The sequence below is a fragment of the Felis catus genome, chromosome F1 (genome assembly GCF_018350175.1).
Source record: "Felis catus isolate Fca126 chromosome F1, F.catus_Fca126_mat1.0, whole genome shotgun sequence".
Classification (NCBI taxonomy): domain Eukaryota; kingdom Metazoa; phylum Chordata; class Mammalia; order Carnivora; family Felidae; genus Felis; species Felis catus.
The window spans coordinates 20,136,778-20,152,410 of NC_058384.1; the positions used below are offsets into that span (position 1 = coordinate 20,136,778).

Below are 15,633 nucleotides of genomic sequence, written 5' to 3' on the forward strand. Positions count from 1 at the left end.
TCCATGCCCTTGTGGGGTCCTCACAAACAGCTGGTCAAGGGCTACTCTGCCCCGTCAGGCCCTGCAGGGGTGGAGGGGGATGAAGGGTCTGCTGCCAGGATGGTGGGGGCGGGGGGGGGGGGTTCCTAGGCCTTAAGGGATCGGCCTCATGCCAGATGCCCTAGGAGAGGACAATAAGACTGAAGAACTGGGCGCACACAGTGGCTGGAATGTGTACAATCAGGAGGACAGGGAGAGGGCTGATGAGGCTCTGGCCAAACAGGGCGAAGCTCGTCACACCCACCAGAGTCGAAGATGCTGCCTGTCGCTGAGAAAAGCTGGAGGATCCCTGCATCAGAGAAGGGGAAAAGGAAAAAAAAAAAAATCACTCTTATCATGTGTGATTCACTTTGATATTTTTTACTCTATTCTGTTTAATTTTTTGAAGTCACTGGCTGTGGCCCACTAAATTGCTTTCGCACCCGGTGGCTCGCAACTCGCGGTTTGAGGAACCCTGGCTGTAAATACTCTGTCCTGATGCGTCCCCGACTCCAGCCTCTGGTGCTGGGCTCCCTGTTTGTGTCCCACTGTGCGTCAGTCACACATATAGGTCCACCCTACCTGTGGGCTCTGTCCTGGGCCTCCCAGCCCATCGAATGGCACCACTCACGCCAGCATCTCCAGTCCCAGCCCAGGGGTCATCGCTGGTCCCTCCCTGTCTCTCATTCTTGGCATCCAATTGCATTGCAGATCCTGTCATTCCTCAGATCTGGAACTTTCTTGAACTTTTCGGGTCTTTCCACACCCACTGCCACCCTGGCCCAAGCCGCCATTTTCCCTCTGCGGCTGACAGCACTGGCCCCAGAGGGTCCCTCTGCTTCTACTCCCTATCCCCACCCCATCACAAGGGGACCCCCGCTCCTCACGTCCTGGGGGCTCCCACCGGTGACCATGGCTCCTTACCACACCCCGTGAGCCCTGGAGTCCTGGGCCTACTTTTCTCGAGGCCACCACAGCCTCCTGCATGTGTTCCTCACACACACAGGCTCTTCCCTGTGCCCCAACTCCCTTTCCTGCCTTTATTCTTTGCAGTATTTCATTTACTCCTTAGGCCCAGCCCAAATCTCCCTGTTCAGGGAAACCTTGCCACCCACGTGATCTGAAGAATCCCCTGCCTTGCCGATCGCTCCCTGTGACTCTTCCTTCTTGTCACCCCACTTCTCTCTTTCACTGCACTGGTCACATCGTCTAATAATCTTGTTTGCTATCTTCTTGCCAAATGTCTTTTCCCCCCATTACAACGTAAGCTCGGTGAGGTCAGGGACCACGTCTGAGTGGCACTGACCAGGGACTTAGTAAATATTTACTGGTTAGATGCATAAGTGAAGAAATGAATGAGTGACATTATATGTAGGGCAGCGAACTCTAGTTCTGGGCCCGGGCCTAGGGTTTGCAGGGGGAAGGAGTGAGGGGACCCCAGCCAGGGGCTGAGGCTGAGGCTTCCCTCACCACGCCTGAGCTGACAGCTGAAAAACATTCCTTTCCACTTTGTCTCCCCTTCAACCTCAAACTCTGGGAACCTCGGGGGAAAGGTGCCCCTTCGTCCATCAGACCCCAGCCCTGGGCACGTACGGAGCCCGGCGCCCTCTTGCCTTCATCCCAGGGACAGGCGGGGACGGCCTCACCTGCTACACAGAGGGACACGGGGAGCCCCCGGACGAGCATGGTGGCGGCACAGGGCGGGCGGTGGAGGGAAGAGTCCTCACCTCTGGCAGAGGCAGAGCCTGGTCTTCTGGGTTTTTATTCCTTGCTCTCCACTCTCCTCCTCTTCCTACCAAAATTGACAGATTTTACTAAACAAATACTCAGTGCCTACTGCGAGCCAGCCACTGTGTGGGGTGCTGGGATGCACCCAGAACTGAGCAGAAACTATCCCTGTTCTGCACGTTTCAGGGAAGCAGCAGGGACCAGGTGGTCAAAGAGCAAAGAGAGGGGAGGGGAAGGAAGGGGAAAGGAGGGGAGGGCAGGGGAGGGGAGAAGGAACTAGCGTGTGTGGCCCAGCCTTTGCTGGACTATCCTCCCTGCTCACCCTCAGCAACCACAGCACCAGGGAGAGACTTCAGGTTCCCCATTTTACAGGTAGGAAGGTTGTGGCTGGGAGAAGTGAAATAACTTACTTCACAACTACATGGTGGGAAGTAGCAGGACAGCAGTTGAAGCTCAGGTCACGGGAAAGCATGCGGTGGAGGCGATGGACCCTCAGGAAGCCCTATGTCAGTGTCGTCAGAGCCCCCCCCACCCCCGGTCTGGGCTCTGGTTCCCTGAGGAAGCACAGACCAGAGCCCAAAGCACTGTTTCCGGGGAACCAAGAAGAGCCCCCCCCTCTCTTTCTCCCCTCCTCCCTCCCTCTCAACATCCTGTTTATTGTCCAGAACTCTCTCCATTCCCTTCAGGACTAAGCTTTGGGAAACCAGAGTCTGGAAGTTTCTTTTCTGGGCTCTACCCCTTCACACCCTTCCCAGAGGGAAGGGCAAACAGCCCCTGTGACCGAAAGGGCAAAGGGAAAGAGGAAAAAAGGATTAATGCTTCAGCACTAACGTCCTGCCACAATATTCTCTTGTGCAGTGCCCGCCCCCGATGACTTCACCCCAGTGGCAGAACACAGGGCCCCTCAGGGCCGCTCTCCAGGGAGAAAAGAGAGCCTGGCAGTCCGGCCTAGACGGTGCCAACCCTCCCACTGGGCAGCTCGGCCATTCGCCCGGGTGTCCTCAGGTCTCCTGATGCAAGGGCCCAGCAAGGCACCCGGGGCTTCCCGGTGGGCATCTAGGGACACCCCCAGGAAGTACAGTGAGTGTGGGGGGGCCTCTGCCGCCCTGGGGCCAGGCACAGCATCTCCCTGAGGCCGCCCCTGGCGCTCCGGGTCCAAATGCCATTTGCCTCTGTTTCCTCTGGCAAACCCAGAGCTCCCAGATGGCAGGAACTGTGCCATAGTCACAAGGCGCTCGTCCGTCACAAGCACATCAAAACCTCTCAATAGAGATGCAACATTATGGTTTGTCTTAGGAGGATTTGCTGTTTGGTTTTTTGTTTTTTTTCTTTTGGAGTCCCACGCCCACCCAGGACTCTGTCTGGTACACCAAGGTCCCGAATCCACGAACGAACGAGGAGTCTTCAGCCGGGCACCCGCGGGCTGGTGATGACTGAGGGACGACAGCCCCGCTCCCCGGGTCATGAGCTTCACTGGACTGTGACGGGACAAAAGGAACAGAGACATACGGAGCATCGGGCTTCCTAAGCGCCCCAGGGACAAACAGTTGCAGGAAGCGATGGGGTTCGTGAAATTCCCCATAGCTCCTTTCCCCACACCCCAGAGTAGGAATGCGTTTGCACCTGGATCCAACACACCCTTAGGTACAGGCTCATAACCTTCACTTTCCCACAATCAATATACACCTTTTCTCTTTATTTTTTTAAAGTAGGCTGCATGCCCAGCGCAGAGCCCAACGTGGGGCTTGAATTCACGACTCTGAGATCAAGATTTGAGCTGAGATCAAGAGTCAGACGCTTAACCGACAGAGCCACCCAGGCGCCCCTCTTTTCTCCCAAACCAGCCAGATCTGTACCCCCGAAGTGGAAGCCGCATTGCCCACACTTGCTTTATTGCTCGGACAGGATCTCTGCACCCCGGAGAGCAGGCAGGTGTTCTCCTACCAAGTGAGCTGCTAATGGCTGTCTAGGGTCTTTGTTAGAGATGCACTTTGTGGCCAGAGTGCCCCAGCCCAGCACAACTCAGGTGGTTTTCCCTAAGCCTTGAGTCCTGTCAGATAATAGAAAAATATGTAAAAAGAAAAAAAAATGTATATTGGTCTCTGCTGTTTCTTGGCACAAAGCTTCTAAACCCCTTATAACTTCCTGGTGACAGAAGTGACTTTTGTTCTAACAAGGTGACTCTGGGTAGGCTCCTGGATGGAATGGGAGTTGGTCATCAGAAAGTCCGACCCACGATGAAAAGCTTGGAACTGTCAGCCCCATCCCCTCTCCAGGGTTAATGACTGATCATGCCTACATAATCTAACTTCCATAAAGATCCCCAAAGTACGGGGATCCAAGAGCTCCCGGGTTGGTGAGTCGAGTGATGTACTTGGAGAAGACACAGAAGCTCCCGTGCATCTCTTCTAGCCTGTCTTCTATCCGGCTTTTACATCCTTTTGTAACAAACCAGCAAGCGATCTAGTAAGTAAACTGTTTCTTTCTCCCCACGATCTAATAAGTAAACTGTTTCTTTCTCGGAGCCCCTCTAGCAAACTAACTGAGCCTGAAGGGGGGTTGTGGAAACCTCCCTTCCATAGCCGGTTGGTCAGAAGTACGGATAACAACCTGGACTCGTAGCTGGCGTCCGAAGCAGGGGCTGGGGGCATGGTCTTCTAGGCTGGGGCCCTTAAGCATGAGATCCCACGCTGTCTGCAGGTGCACAGTGTCAGAGCTGAGTCGAATTGTAGGAGCCTCCCCTGCCCCTCCGCTGCCCGAGCTGGTGTCACAGAATTGCTTGTTGTGGGGACTCCCCCTGCCCAGAGGCCTTGTGAGTGTGGCCATGGCGTCAGAGTGAGGGAGACACACAGGAGGACTGGGGGTGATTTTCCTGAACAATTCCTTACCAGCGTTGCTAATTCCTTGACAAGGAAGGTAATCGTGGCTCTCCTACGACGGTACTTTGAGGACTGAGTGAAATAATCTTCGTAGTGGGTTCAACACACTGCACGACCTCTCGTGTGCGATAAAGCCATGCCTCTTGACCGTCTCTGAGTCAGCCTAAGTGTCCTAAGGTGCACGACAGAATGCACCCATCTGGAGGCTACGGTTTGATGGGTTTGTGGCGCGTTTACACCAGTGGAACCGCTGCCACGTTTGGCTTCCGGAACGTCACCAACCCCCCAGGATGCTCCCTCCTGCCCCTTGCGGCAATCCCTGCCCCCTCCCCAGCTCCAGGCAGCCACCCAACTGCTTTCTGTCGCTATAGATTTGCTTCCTAGCATTTCGTTTGAATGGAATTTCCCTCAGCACAGTGTCTGTCAGATTCTCCGTCCCTCCCTCCTCTTTACGGCTGAGTGCTGTCCCGTGGCAGAAACATAGCACGATTTGTTTATTCCAGCGTGAGGTTATCCTGCACAAGCCTCTGTGAACATTCGAGAACAAGTCTTCGTGTGGATATGTGTTCTCTTTATTATTATTATTATTATTATTATTATTATTATTATTATTATTTGACAGCTCCTGCCACAGGCTTATCTGCACAAACAGCACAGGAGGGCCCCAGCCCCGTGCAGACAGACAGACGCCCAGGGATCACACTTGGTCCTTCCATCCTCACTCTGGCAGACAGAAGCCTCTACACTGGAGACTTCGTGGCAGGCGGCGCCTATGGGAACCCGAGCCACAGCAGGAGCTGGAGCTGGGGTCACGGCTGGCAGCCTGGGCCTCGGTTTGAGTCTCAGCCTCGGACTTTGGCCAGCAGAGCCTGAGACCCTTGGCAACGAGGGCGCGAGCATGTCTCCGGAGCTTGGGGTGAGCCGTGCAGGCAAGTTGATTGAATTTGTGGCTACCAGTCTTTGGGATGTTGGGCTTGACGAGGGCCTTGAAGGCCTCCACACGTGCACTCATGGTCTTGGCATTGTTGGCCTGCGTCTTCTTCGGGTGCTTCTTTCTGTGCTTCTCGGCAAAGCGCATGTTCTTCAGGAACTTGAGTTCTCTACCCCTAAGAGATTCATATTTTGGGGACTGGGGTTTCTTGGTGCCATTTCTGTGCCGTTTTCGCAACTGGTTGTGTGTGGCGTGGTTCTTGGACTTGCCCATGTCTACACCGAAGCCAGCGGCTCCCAAAGCACCTTGGACCAGAAAGAGAAAGAGAAAGACTGGTTGTATGTTCCTACTCCCTCTAGGTGGGTGCCCAGGGGTGGGACTGATGGATGGCATGGTAAGATATGTTGAGTGGGTGCTATTAGGAAACTGCTAACTCTCTTCCAGGGTGCTTCTATCATTTCCACACCTGCCACAGCACAGGAAACTTCCAGGCACTCTGCTACCGTGGCAACATGTAAATCAACTTAATTTTGACTCTGAGCTCTCACCCTGCCAGGTAAGGAAGAAGTTTAGCCTCATCTATTTTCAGGGCTGCTCCCACAACACACACACATGCACGCACACACACACATGTACACACACACACACACACACACACACACACACAGTGGGAGAAGAACAAAGCCTGAGTCTCACACTGTGCCCTGTGTGCACCACTTACCACTGAGATCTCCATTTGCCCGGATAATCTGAGGTCTGCCAACCTCCCGCCCCCTTGGCTGAGCCACCCCAGCAACAGAGCATGGTCCCAGAGACCGGTACCCACCCAGCTGCTCCTCTCTGAGGTCCTTATCCTGCCCAGGGCACTAGAAGAGAGGCACAAATTAATAGCTGAAAACGTTGCTCCACTGTACATATAAAGCACCTAACACTGTCCCAGACCCAGAGACGATGCTTAGTTAATGTTCCCTTTCCCTTAAGAGAGGGGAAAGTTGTTCTCTCCCCTGTGGAGATGCATTTTGAGCTGAAGGCTCGGCCTGACTTATGGTGATACAGAGGCAGCACATCTGCCCTCTGAGAAGCCTCCGTCAGCTGTCTGGGCTGTGAACCGTCCATCACGAATCACAACCACTTGACTCGAAGCTCCCGCTGCACCTTGTTCATTTGCTCGATACTGCAGAGCCGTAAGCAGCATTCCATTTAATAAAGGGACATCTCTGAAGTCTACTCGCTCACCACTGGCCACGCTGAAGGTGGGGCTCTGGGGAGAGAGGCTCTTGACCTTCGTTCCTGTTCTCTGTTCTGAAGCATTTATTCAGGTCGTAACCCAAATCCACCTCGATCATCTTCTGTTGCAAACATAGGTCTCAGTGCCCGGCAAACGGGCAGCTGGTACACATATTTATTGAATAAGTGAATAAATGAATCATTAACTGTTGGTGATTTTACGGATGTGGACATGACTTGCTGAAGTGAATTGTGCTTTGTGGAGCCATTTCTGCTTGAAGGAAATGTTCTGCTACAGCTAGCCCGTCTAATCCCTACACATCTGGGGAAAGCAATAGGGCACCTGGGGTAAGACCCTGGAGCCTTCCTTCACTGGACACTTGGACCCCTTGGGAAGAAGCACCCCGGGTGCTCTGCTCTTGGGCGCCCCCTACAGGCCTGTACGCAGTAACGGACATCAGTCCTGCTTCCTGTGTCCTGAAGAAACATTTTTCCTGGTGCCTAAGAGGAAGAAGAACCCTTGGACTCTGAACTACCACTGAATGCATTTTCCACTTATTTCCCCCCAGTTAAGTGCTGTTTTAGTAACTAATCTGAAAAGAAAGCCAAAATCCTACTGCATTCCTTTAAAAGTAAATATTTCCGCTAATAAATGAAAAAAAGATGCTCAACATCACGAATCACTAGGGAAATGTAAATCAAAACTGTAATGAGCTTCCAATATACACTCATTAGAATGGGAACTATAACAACAACAACAACGAAAGAAAATAAGTGTTGGCGTGGATGTGGAGAAAAGGGAGTCTTTGTACACTATTGATGGGAGTGCAAATTGGTGTCGCCACTATGGAAAATAGTATGGAGGTTCCTCAAAACATTAAAAACAGAACTACCATATAATTCAGCAATTCCACTTCTGGGCGTATACCCAAAAGAACGGAGAGCAGAGACTCAAAGAGATGTTCCTACATCTGGGAAGGACGTTCAACGTGCTGACTGTGTAGCCAGGCTGCCTGGGTTCATTTCATGGCTCCCCCACCTTGGTCTGTGACTGCAGAAAAATGATTCAATGTTTACGTTAAACAGCTTCCTCATCTGTAAGATGGAAACAATAATGCCTACTTGTTTTGTTTTTAAGTTTATTTAGTTTTGATAGAATTCGAGCAGGGGAGGGGCAGAGAGAGGGAGACAGAGGATCCGACGCCGACTCTGCTGACCGCAAAGAGCCTGACTCCGGGCTCGAACTCACCAACTGTGAGATCACGCCCTGAGCTGAGGTTGGCCGCTCAACCAACTGAGCCGTTCAGGTGCCCCCAATGATCCCTACATCTTAGGATCATTGTGTGAACGGAAAAGAAAATAAACCCATCCAAAATGTTTGGTTAAGTCACGACCCGTCTTACTACAGTGATTCCCCGTCTCTGTAGGTGAACTCTTGACCCTAGTTCAACCTTTAAGTAAAACACTGGCAGGGCCGCCAGGAAATCACTGAACCGGAGAATCCAGGTGCACAGGCCCAAAGCCCCTCCTTCCCAATAGGACAGCCCCAGGTCCACGCATGCGCCGCCCCGCCCTTCCGCAGGGACACGAGGCCATGCAGCTGCGGCTAATCCTCACCCCTGTTTGCCATTAACCGAGCTGTGCAACAGGCGGGCGAGACGCGGGGGACGGCAGAAGCTAGGATCTGGATTTGCACCCTTGAGGGAGGGTCTAGAAGGAGCTCAGATGGGGGCCAAAACACGGGGGCGTGTAGCCGTGGCCCCAGGGCTGCTGCAGGAATTTGAGAAAGCAGAGAGTTCCCTCCTGGAAGAATGGGGGATGGGAAGGTATCGACAAATACCCCCCCTACTGGATCGTTTCCAGGGCACAAAGCACTATGAGTGAGCAGAGGGCGTCGGAAGGGGTCAGTCCATAAAGCTGAGCAGAGAGAAAGCAATGACTTCCTGGAACACTTTGCCTTGATATCACCAGGCATGGTGGTGGCATGGAAGAAAGCTCTAGGCAAGGACCGCAGGGAGGGAGGGGGGAAGGAAGGCAGGCAGGCAGGCTCCGGTATCAGAACATCCGGAGGCCAGCATCTGGGTGGGAAGGGCTGGAGAACCCTGGGCCTCCGGCCAGGCCTGCCCTGAAAAGGAAGTTCTGGAGGGAAGGGGCCTGAGGCCAAGCCTGAGGTCAGTTATCTGGAACTCAGGCCACGGGTGCCGCGACCAAAGGAAGAAAATGAGCTGTGCTCCAGGTGAAGTGATGGGTCAGGAAGGCAGGAGAGACAGGTAACATGGTAGTTCATTTTATGTGTCAGCTTGATGGGGCCATGGGGTGCCCAGATATTTGGTGTCTGTGAGGATGTTTTCAGATAAGATTAATATTTGAGTTGGTGGGCTGAACAAAGCTGAGTGTCCTCCCTAATGTGGGCAGGCCCCATCCCATCTGTTGAAGGCCTGAGGAGAAAGAAGCCTAAGAAAGAATTCTCCCTCTGCTTGCCAGTCTTCGAGCTGGGACATCAGTCTTCTGTACCTGGATTGGAACTTACACCATTAGTTGTCCTGAGCCCCCAGCCTGCAGACAGCAGATTGTGTGATGGCTCGGCCTCCATAATTACGTGAGCCAGTTCCTTAAAATGAATTTCTTGATAGATGAATGGATACAATGAATAGATTTGGCTTCTCTGGAGAACTCTGGCTAATACACGTAACCAAGTGGAGGACAAAAGAGAAGGTCCAAAGAATGTCCTGAGGGTTCTGGCACGGCCGCAGCAGACAAGAGGTCAGGTAAGGCTACCAAGTAGAATCAGCAAGAAGCCTCTCCTTGGTATCAGACCAGCACAGCAAAGTCTCCTTCATGAGGACTTCTGGTGTCTAATTCTCTGCGTCCTGATTGCTGAGGGGGATTTATGTACAAAACCTAAGGGCTGTTACATTTATGAATATCCCATTATTTCTTGAGGCAGGAACCCACAGACCTCCGAGAATGTGTTACCTGCACACAGTCTGACATGGTGAAATATCAACTTGACACATAGAGCTCAGAGGACACTTTGTTTTACACTGTGAGAGGGTGTACAGATTTTGGTCCAGTCCAAACCGCTATATATAGTGACAAGGCCGGGTAGAGGTGAATTTGGGCCAGATGGAGCAGAGAAAGCTGATTTGGTATGCAGTGCACCTGCTGGGACAGGCTAGGCCCTCTATGCTGGGAGACCCATTTGCTATGGCAGAGACAGGTGAACCCCATCTAGGGCCCAGCATGGAGGGCGTGTGTTGGTCCTAACCCTCCTGGGAGCTTCCTGGGTGCAATCTGAAATTGGCCCTTGTGCTCTGAGGGCAGAGAGAGACTGAAGAAAGAGGCAGTCATTCCAGGATGGTGGGTGGCAGCTTTAATAAGCAAAGGGGACTTACATATGAGGCTTGTCTCAGGCAGCAGCAAGATGAATGGATCCCTGTACCTGCTGGCCATACCTGCAAAGTTTATAAAGAGGCCTTCGCAGGGTCTAGTCACATACACCATGAAGGCGTTTTCAACGCCACGTCGCCATCTCAAGGCTATATCCTTGTGATACGGCCTCCGGGAGCAAGAAAGGCAAGTGGAAACCACGTTCCAAGGACAGGGCCGAGGAGGTGAGGGGCCTCCAAGTGCCAGTGTCCGGCTCACGGGTCGGTTGGTGGCCACATCTTTTTGACGACCTTTCCCACCGGGGTGGTCCCACCGATGAGTAGAGGGAGGAGGTCATCTTCAGAGGTACAGGCAGGTGTTGGTGTTTGCAAAGTCTGACACACGGTGGGTAACATGGCCCGGCCTGGGTCCTGTGCTTGCATGTAGAGAAGAACCTGACTCTAGAGGAGCCGGGGTACTGGGAAACTCACAAGGCCAGGACTGGAGTCCAGAAGAGCATGGCAGAGAACCAGCCCCAAGAACTGGGGTGTGCCTCTCCTCTGGGCCCCCTCCACACCTGGGCCTACAGACCACAGTGTAAGCGCGGTTCTGCTGCTTCTGTCAGCCCCGTCAGTGATGAGTTCCCAGGGGCCAGCACCACATCTCAGATTCTTCTGTGCCCCTGGTGCCTAGCAGAGTGCCTGACACACAGTGAGTGCTCAGCGAGCGCGTGAAGAAACAGGGGACTCGGTGTGGAAACCCCTGCGCAGTGAGTCATCGCTTCTCGCTCGGACCCAGCCTGGCCCTGAGCCCGAAGAAGCACAGCCTACCAGTGAGGTGTGGGGTTGCGACCCAGGCAGGCACTGGAGTTCACTGTCCTCTGGATGGGTTGCTGTGGCCCTGGTTTTTCGAGGTAGGGGAAGGAAGGGGATTGCTTTGTTCTGATCAATAATTAGATAAAAATAAGTGAACACTCGTATTTAGGGGGCTCAGGAAAGAAGTGTGGCTTGCTTCCGTGTTTGATTCCATCCAAGTTGTCTTTGCATGAGCCATGATTTTCACGCGACTGTTGCCGCCCAGAAGAATAATGTCACTTAACGCCTCCCGTCCTCTGTTGCTGCCCAGAGGAGTAATGTCACCTAATGCCTCCCTTCCTCAGCTTCAGGTAGGAGCTCAGTGCCCCAGAAGGTGCTTCTCAGAGTGTTCGCCAGTCACATGGCCCAGGAACGTCCCCAGAGCCCTGTGGTGAGAAGAGCTGGGGCTGCAGACGGCCTACAGGAGGAAGGCGGGTGGGCTTGCAGATGCTTCCCGAGCAGCTGAACAAAGATTCTGGAAAAAGCAGTCCCTGCAGAACCAACATAATAGCGTGACACGCCATCTACCTCTTGTGAGTAAAAGGCCCGCCTAGGTGTCTTGATGCTATAAAAAGTGTCTGTCTGATGTTTGTCTACCAAAAAAAGCCAAGCGGAAGTCTTCATTATAAAAAAGACCCGTGAAGGACTGGGCTTCACACCCCCTTTTCCCATGGCCACTAATTAAAATTACCAACTTTGACAATCTATGGGATGTCACCAAATAGAAGTACTCGACATTTCCACAGGAAACGCCCCTGTGGGTCACCACCCAGGAGTTACCACCACACGCATGTGAGTTCCCAAAGATCTGCAGTTAGCAGAAATGTATGACCAACTCTGTCAGTCAGGTTTAGTTGCAAAGAGAACCCACGTGAACTGGTTTAATTGTTGGGAGGGTCAGCAAGAGCGTGAACACTCAGCTTCCAGGAGCAGAGTTGAGACCCACGTCACAGAACTGGCTCCTTCAGAGCCGTGCCTTGGCTCCACCCCCACAGCAGACGAGATGCTTCAGCGTGGGCATTTCCTCACTGGAGGACTGGGAGCTAGACAAAGGCTAGCTTCCTACCAGTGCCTTTTGCCAAAAGGAAAAATCCACAGCCCTGCATGGAGTGCGCTCCTATGACAAGAAAGGAAGGAGCACCTCAGGGAAACTGCCCAGTTCTTAGTCTTTAGATGCGCTGAGGTTTCCCTCACACCTCGGCCACCCGTGAGAGCCCTGCAGGCTGGCTCTGCCTCCGCCAGGAATGGTTCTCTCCCTTCTCCACGGTGGCTCTGGTAATCTGCTTCTGGCTCCCCTGTTTGGAGATGGGAAGACTTCTCTAGCGCATTGACCTCTCCGTGTGACTCTTGACTCTAGCAGCTTCCTTGCTTTGATCACCACCTGTAGCTCCAGGTCAGAGATCCCCATTTTCTGGCCCAAGCACTGGAACTCCTACCCAAGGAAGAAGATTCACACCTTCCGGAGCATTCTTCACACGGACTCAGCTCTGACGTGCTAATGACCCTGGGGACAAAATGGGAAAGAGCAGAATGTAAACCAGGTGTGAAAAAGGCAACAGCCAGGCCCCGCAGAAGGCCAACCAGGGTCTGATGTCTCTAAGTAAAGGAAAACTTTGGTCCAATCGAGGCTATTGTCCATGTCTGTTGGTGGGGCCCAGCAGTAGGTGTCCCCGTGCAGGAGTCATGTGCAGGTGGCTTCATGGGGCTAGACCAAGAGGGTCATCTGCAGCAGATTATGGACTCTCAGCAAAGAGGACAACAGTGAGACTCATCCTCCAGGGAAGGTGCTGGCAGAGATGAGGCAACCTGCTTGGGCCCCAGTGCTGCTGAGAGGGCTTAGAACAGCAAGAGAAACTTCAGAGCAGACCCCTATTCCAGTACCCACAGGAGGGGAGGGAGATTTGCAGAATGGATCCGGGATCGACTGGGATTATTACACTGTAAATCTTGGATAAACGGGATCATTATTACAACCTCTGTCTCAACATCCTAGCCTGTTGGCTGTTCAGATGAGAAGAGGTGAGCCCTTAACCTGAACTCCAGCTCTCCCAGCCCACATTAGTTGGGAGACCCGGCTCCAGTGTCTCATGTAGTCTTCCCTTTTGATCTCATCAGGTTCTTCCCTTGCACAAAAAACAGAGGAATGTGAACTTAAGTTTTCTTACGAGGGGACTTGTCAGAATGAAATGGGAAGGATGAGATCCATCAGGAAGGTGTGGCAGAGATCGGCTACCTGCTCCTTACGCTTATTTCCTCTTGGGGGATACTCAGCCACGTGTCCCAGCCTCCTTTGCAGGTAGGTGTGGACGTGTGGTTGCATTCTAGCCAAAAACGTGGGAGCAAGAGTGGTGCTGGCTGCTCTCAGGACTGACCCACATCCCCGCCGTTTGTGATCCCCCATGTATACCATGCATAGTCCCCAAAAGGCCAATCCAGAGAAGCCATTGTGCCACTCAGATGTATGGCATCGATGATGGATGGGGATTTGGAGGTGTCAGAGGTAGAGAGGAGGCTTTAAGGGACTGGGAGAACCACCACAGAGAATCTTTAAGCAGGGACGCCAAAACAGGTAGGAATATAATTGCCATCCACTGTTTGGACTCCATCCAAAGAGAGTAGAGGGACACCAGCCAAGTAAAGAGGCCCCAGGAGCCATATTTAGCAGGAGCAGGGGAGCCTCTGATGGCTGGTGGTTGTCACTTTATCTCACACAGCAGGCTGTTCTGTGACATTGGCTGTGGGAATAGTGACAGGTTCCCCTGGGTCCTGGAAGGCCCTCGCAAATGTGTCCGTCCTGGTGAATGCACAGGAGGAAGAAGCCTGCAAGTCCTCATACAATACATTTGCTCTGACTTTTTACTTATCAGGAGCTGTCTTGAATTACCTGGAGATTTACAATTACCTGTTCAGAATATTCTGTTTTGTTCCTGAAATAGAGGTACTAGAAGTTCATGACAGAAACTAGATGTAATTTTTTCACAGGAACAATATAATAGGGTTGTGATTCTAGCCAAGGTCTGATACGGTATTTTCAGAAATGCTTAGAAATTGCCGAGTAACCACTGTGTCCATGAGAAATCTACCCTGACACGGTGTAGAGTGTTCTGAGACATCTATGAATCAGTCAAGTAGGACAATGCAATAACCAGTGACAGTAAAGCTCTAAAAATTTTATGTGAGAGGTTCACTGGGGGCTTGGAACCAGAGAGCCCTCTGGCTGAAGGCAGCAGCCAGACCCTACAGTACGTCCACAGGGTGTTTCGGAGTGAATTATCCAGGTCATCTGTGTTGAACCCTGTTAGTCTGAGGTGGACTGGAGACCACAGCTGTCAGGATTCCGGATACCTTTATGAACTATTCTGTCCTCATCAAAGGATTTTAGAACACTGGGTCACCCCTGGAATTACAAGAGGCCATGCATGAAGTCAGAGGCCCAAGGCCATTTTTTGTTTGTTTTTAAAGTTTATTTTGAGAGGGAGAGAGAGAGAGAGAGCGCGCACGTGTGCGGAGTAGGGACAGAGAAAGAGGGGAGAGAGAGCAGCCCAAGCACTGTTAGCACAGAGCCCCACAAACTGCGAGATCATGACCTGAGCGGAAACCAAGAGTCCCACGCTTAACCGACTGAGCCGCCATGAGACCACCCCCCCCCCACCCCGGCCATTTTTAAATCCTCCTCCCCCAGCAGCCTCCCTTACAACATTGCCTTGGTGAAACTGAAAAACCAGGACCTTTGTAAGGAAAAGGAAATTCAAATGACATCCCCTTGGAGAAAAGAGACACGTGACTGCTTCTTTCTCTCCGTTGTGAATATCCCTTTTCCACCAAACCCCATTGGAACGTCTGTGGGCTTTCTGTTCCTTGCCCTCATCCCAGTGGGTTTCACCATGAAGGGGGGCAGAAAAAGCGTATGCGGCGTCCCTCAGGTAAGAACAGCCCAGGGCTGGCGTATAACCAAGTTCTGCCACGGCACTATCCATGTCGCCATACCGCTTCGAGCTAACGCCTCGTGCAACTGCAGAATCTCAGAGGAGAAGACAATAACATGAGACTCATTTATTCAGGTTCACCAAACGGGTTTCCTCAGCCCTTCCCGAACACACTGATGACGACAGTGACGTATCTGGGCGCATGACTAGTGAATGCTGTGAGGAGGTGCAAGCCTGGAGCCGTGGGTCAGTTGGTATCATCTGTTCAAATGATGATAATTATACATGTATAATGTGTAAAGCGGCTTTACAGCGAGACCCTGGTTTCTTTTAGACCCAATTTCCTATACACGGGCCACTGGGCTCCTGTGAAATGCGTGGCCGGAAGGGGGCTCATTTAGTGACCGCTCAGCCAAGAGGAGGAAGCTTTGCTGTAGGTCCAGGAGGATCTGAAGCCAAAACAAAGAGGAGTCGGTGCCCGCTTCCTCAGTGCTGGTGAACGTTGAGAGGGAGTGTCATCTTCCCTGTAGTCCCCTGCCCAAGCCTGTTGGGTCTTTGGAAACCTAAAAAGGGCCCTCCTGCTCTGTGGCCAGCGGATCTGCAAGGACTGAGTACAGGGGTCACAGGACCCTGACATTCCAGCCTTCACTTACTAGCTGGGAAAGAGGCCTGGAAAGTTCATCACTCCTCTCCCCAACTAA

The 15,633-nt window shown here is 52.5% G+C and overlaps 1 protein-coding gene and 1 long non-coding RNA gene across 2 annotated transcripts; both read right to left on the bottom strand.

Moving 5' to 3' along the window:
- Positions 1-5,343: 5,343 nt before the first annotated feature.
- LOC105261341 (60S ribosomal protein L29-like) lies at positions 5,344-6,045 on the bottom strand. Its single transcript, XM_019821692.3, has one exon. It carries the CDS (start codon positions 5,947-5,949, stop codon positions 5,344-5,346), a length of 606 nt encoding a protein of 201 aa, XP_019677251.3. The 5' UTR covers positions 5,950-6,045.
- A 4,088-nt stretch (positions 6,046-10,133) lies between these two features.
- On the bottom strand, positions 10,134-15,132 carry LOC102902502. The gene is made up of 2 exons (XR_006591739.1): positions 14,994-15,132; positions 10,134-12,510 (listed from the first exon to the last, which is right to left on the bottom strand). It is a non-coding gene; the product is annotated as an uncharacterized LOC102902502 (long non-coding RNA).
- Between the last annotated feature and the right edge of the window lie 501 nt (positions 15,133-15,633).

Coding starts and splice junctions, on each gene's coding strand:
- LOC105261341 (XM_019821692.3), bottom strand. CDS start 5,949: ATGCCATCCATCAGTCCCACCCCTGGGCACCCACCTAGAGGGAGTAGG.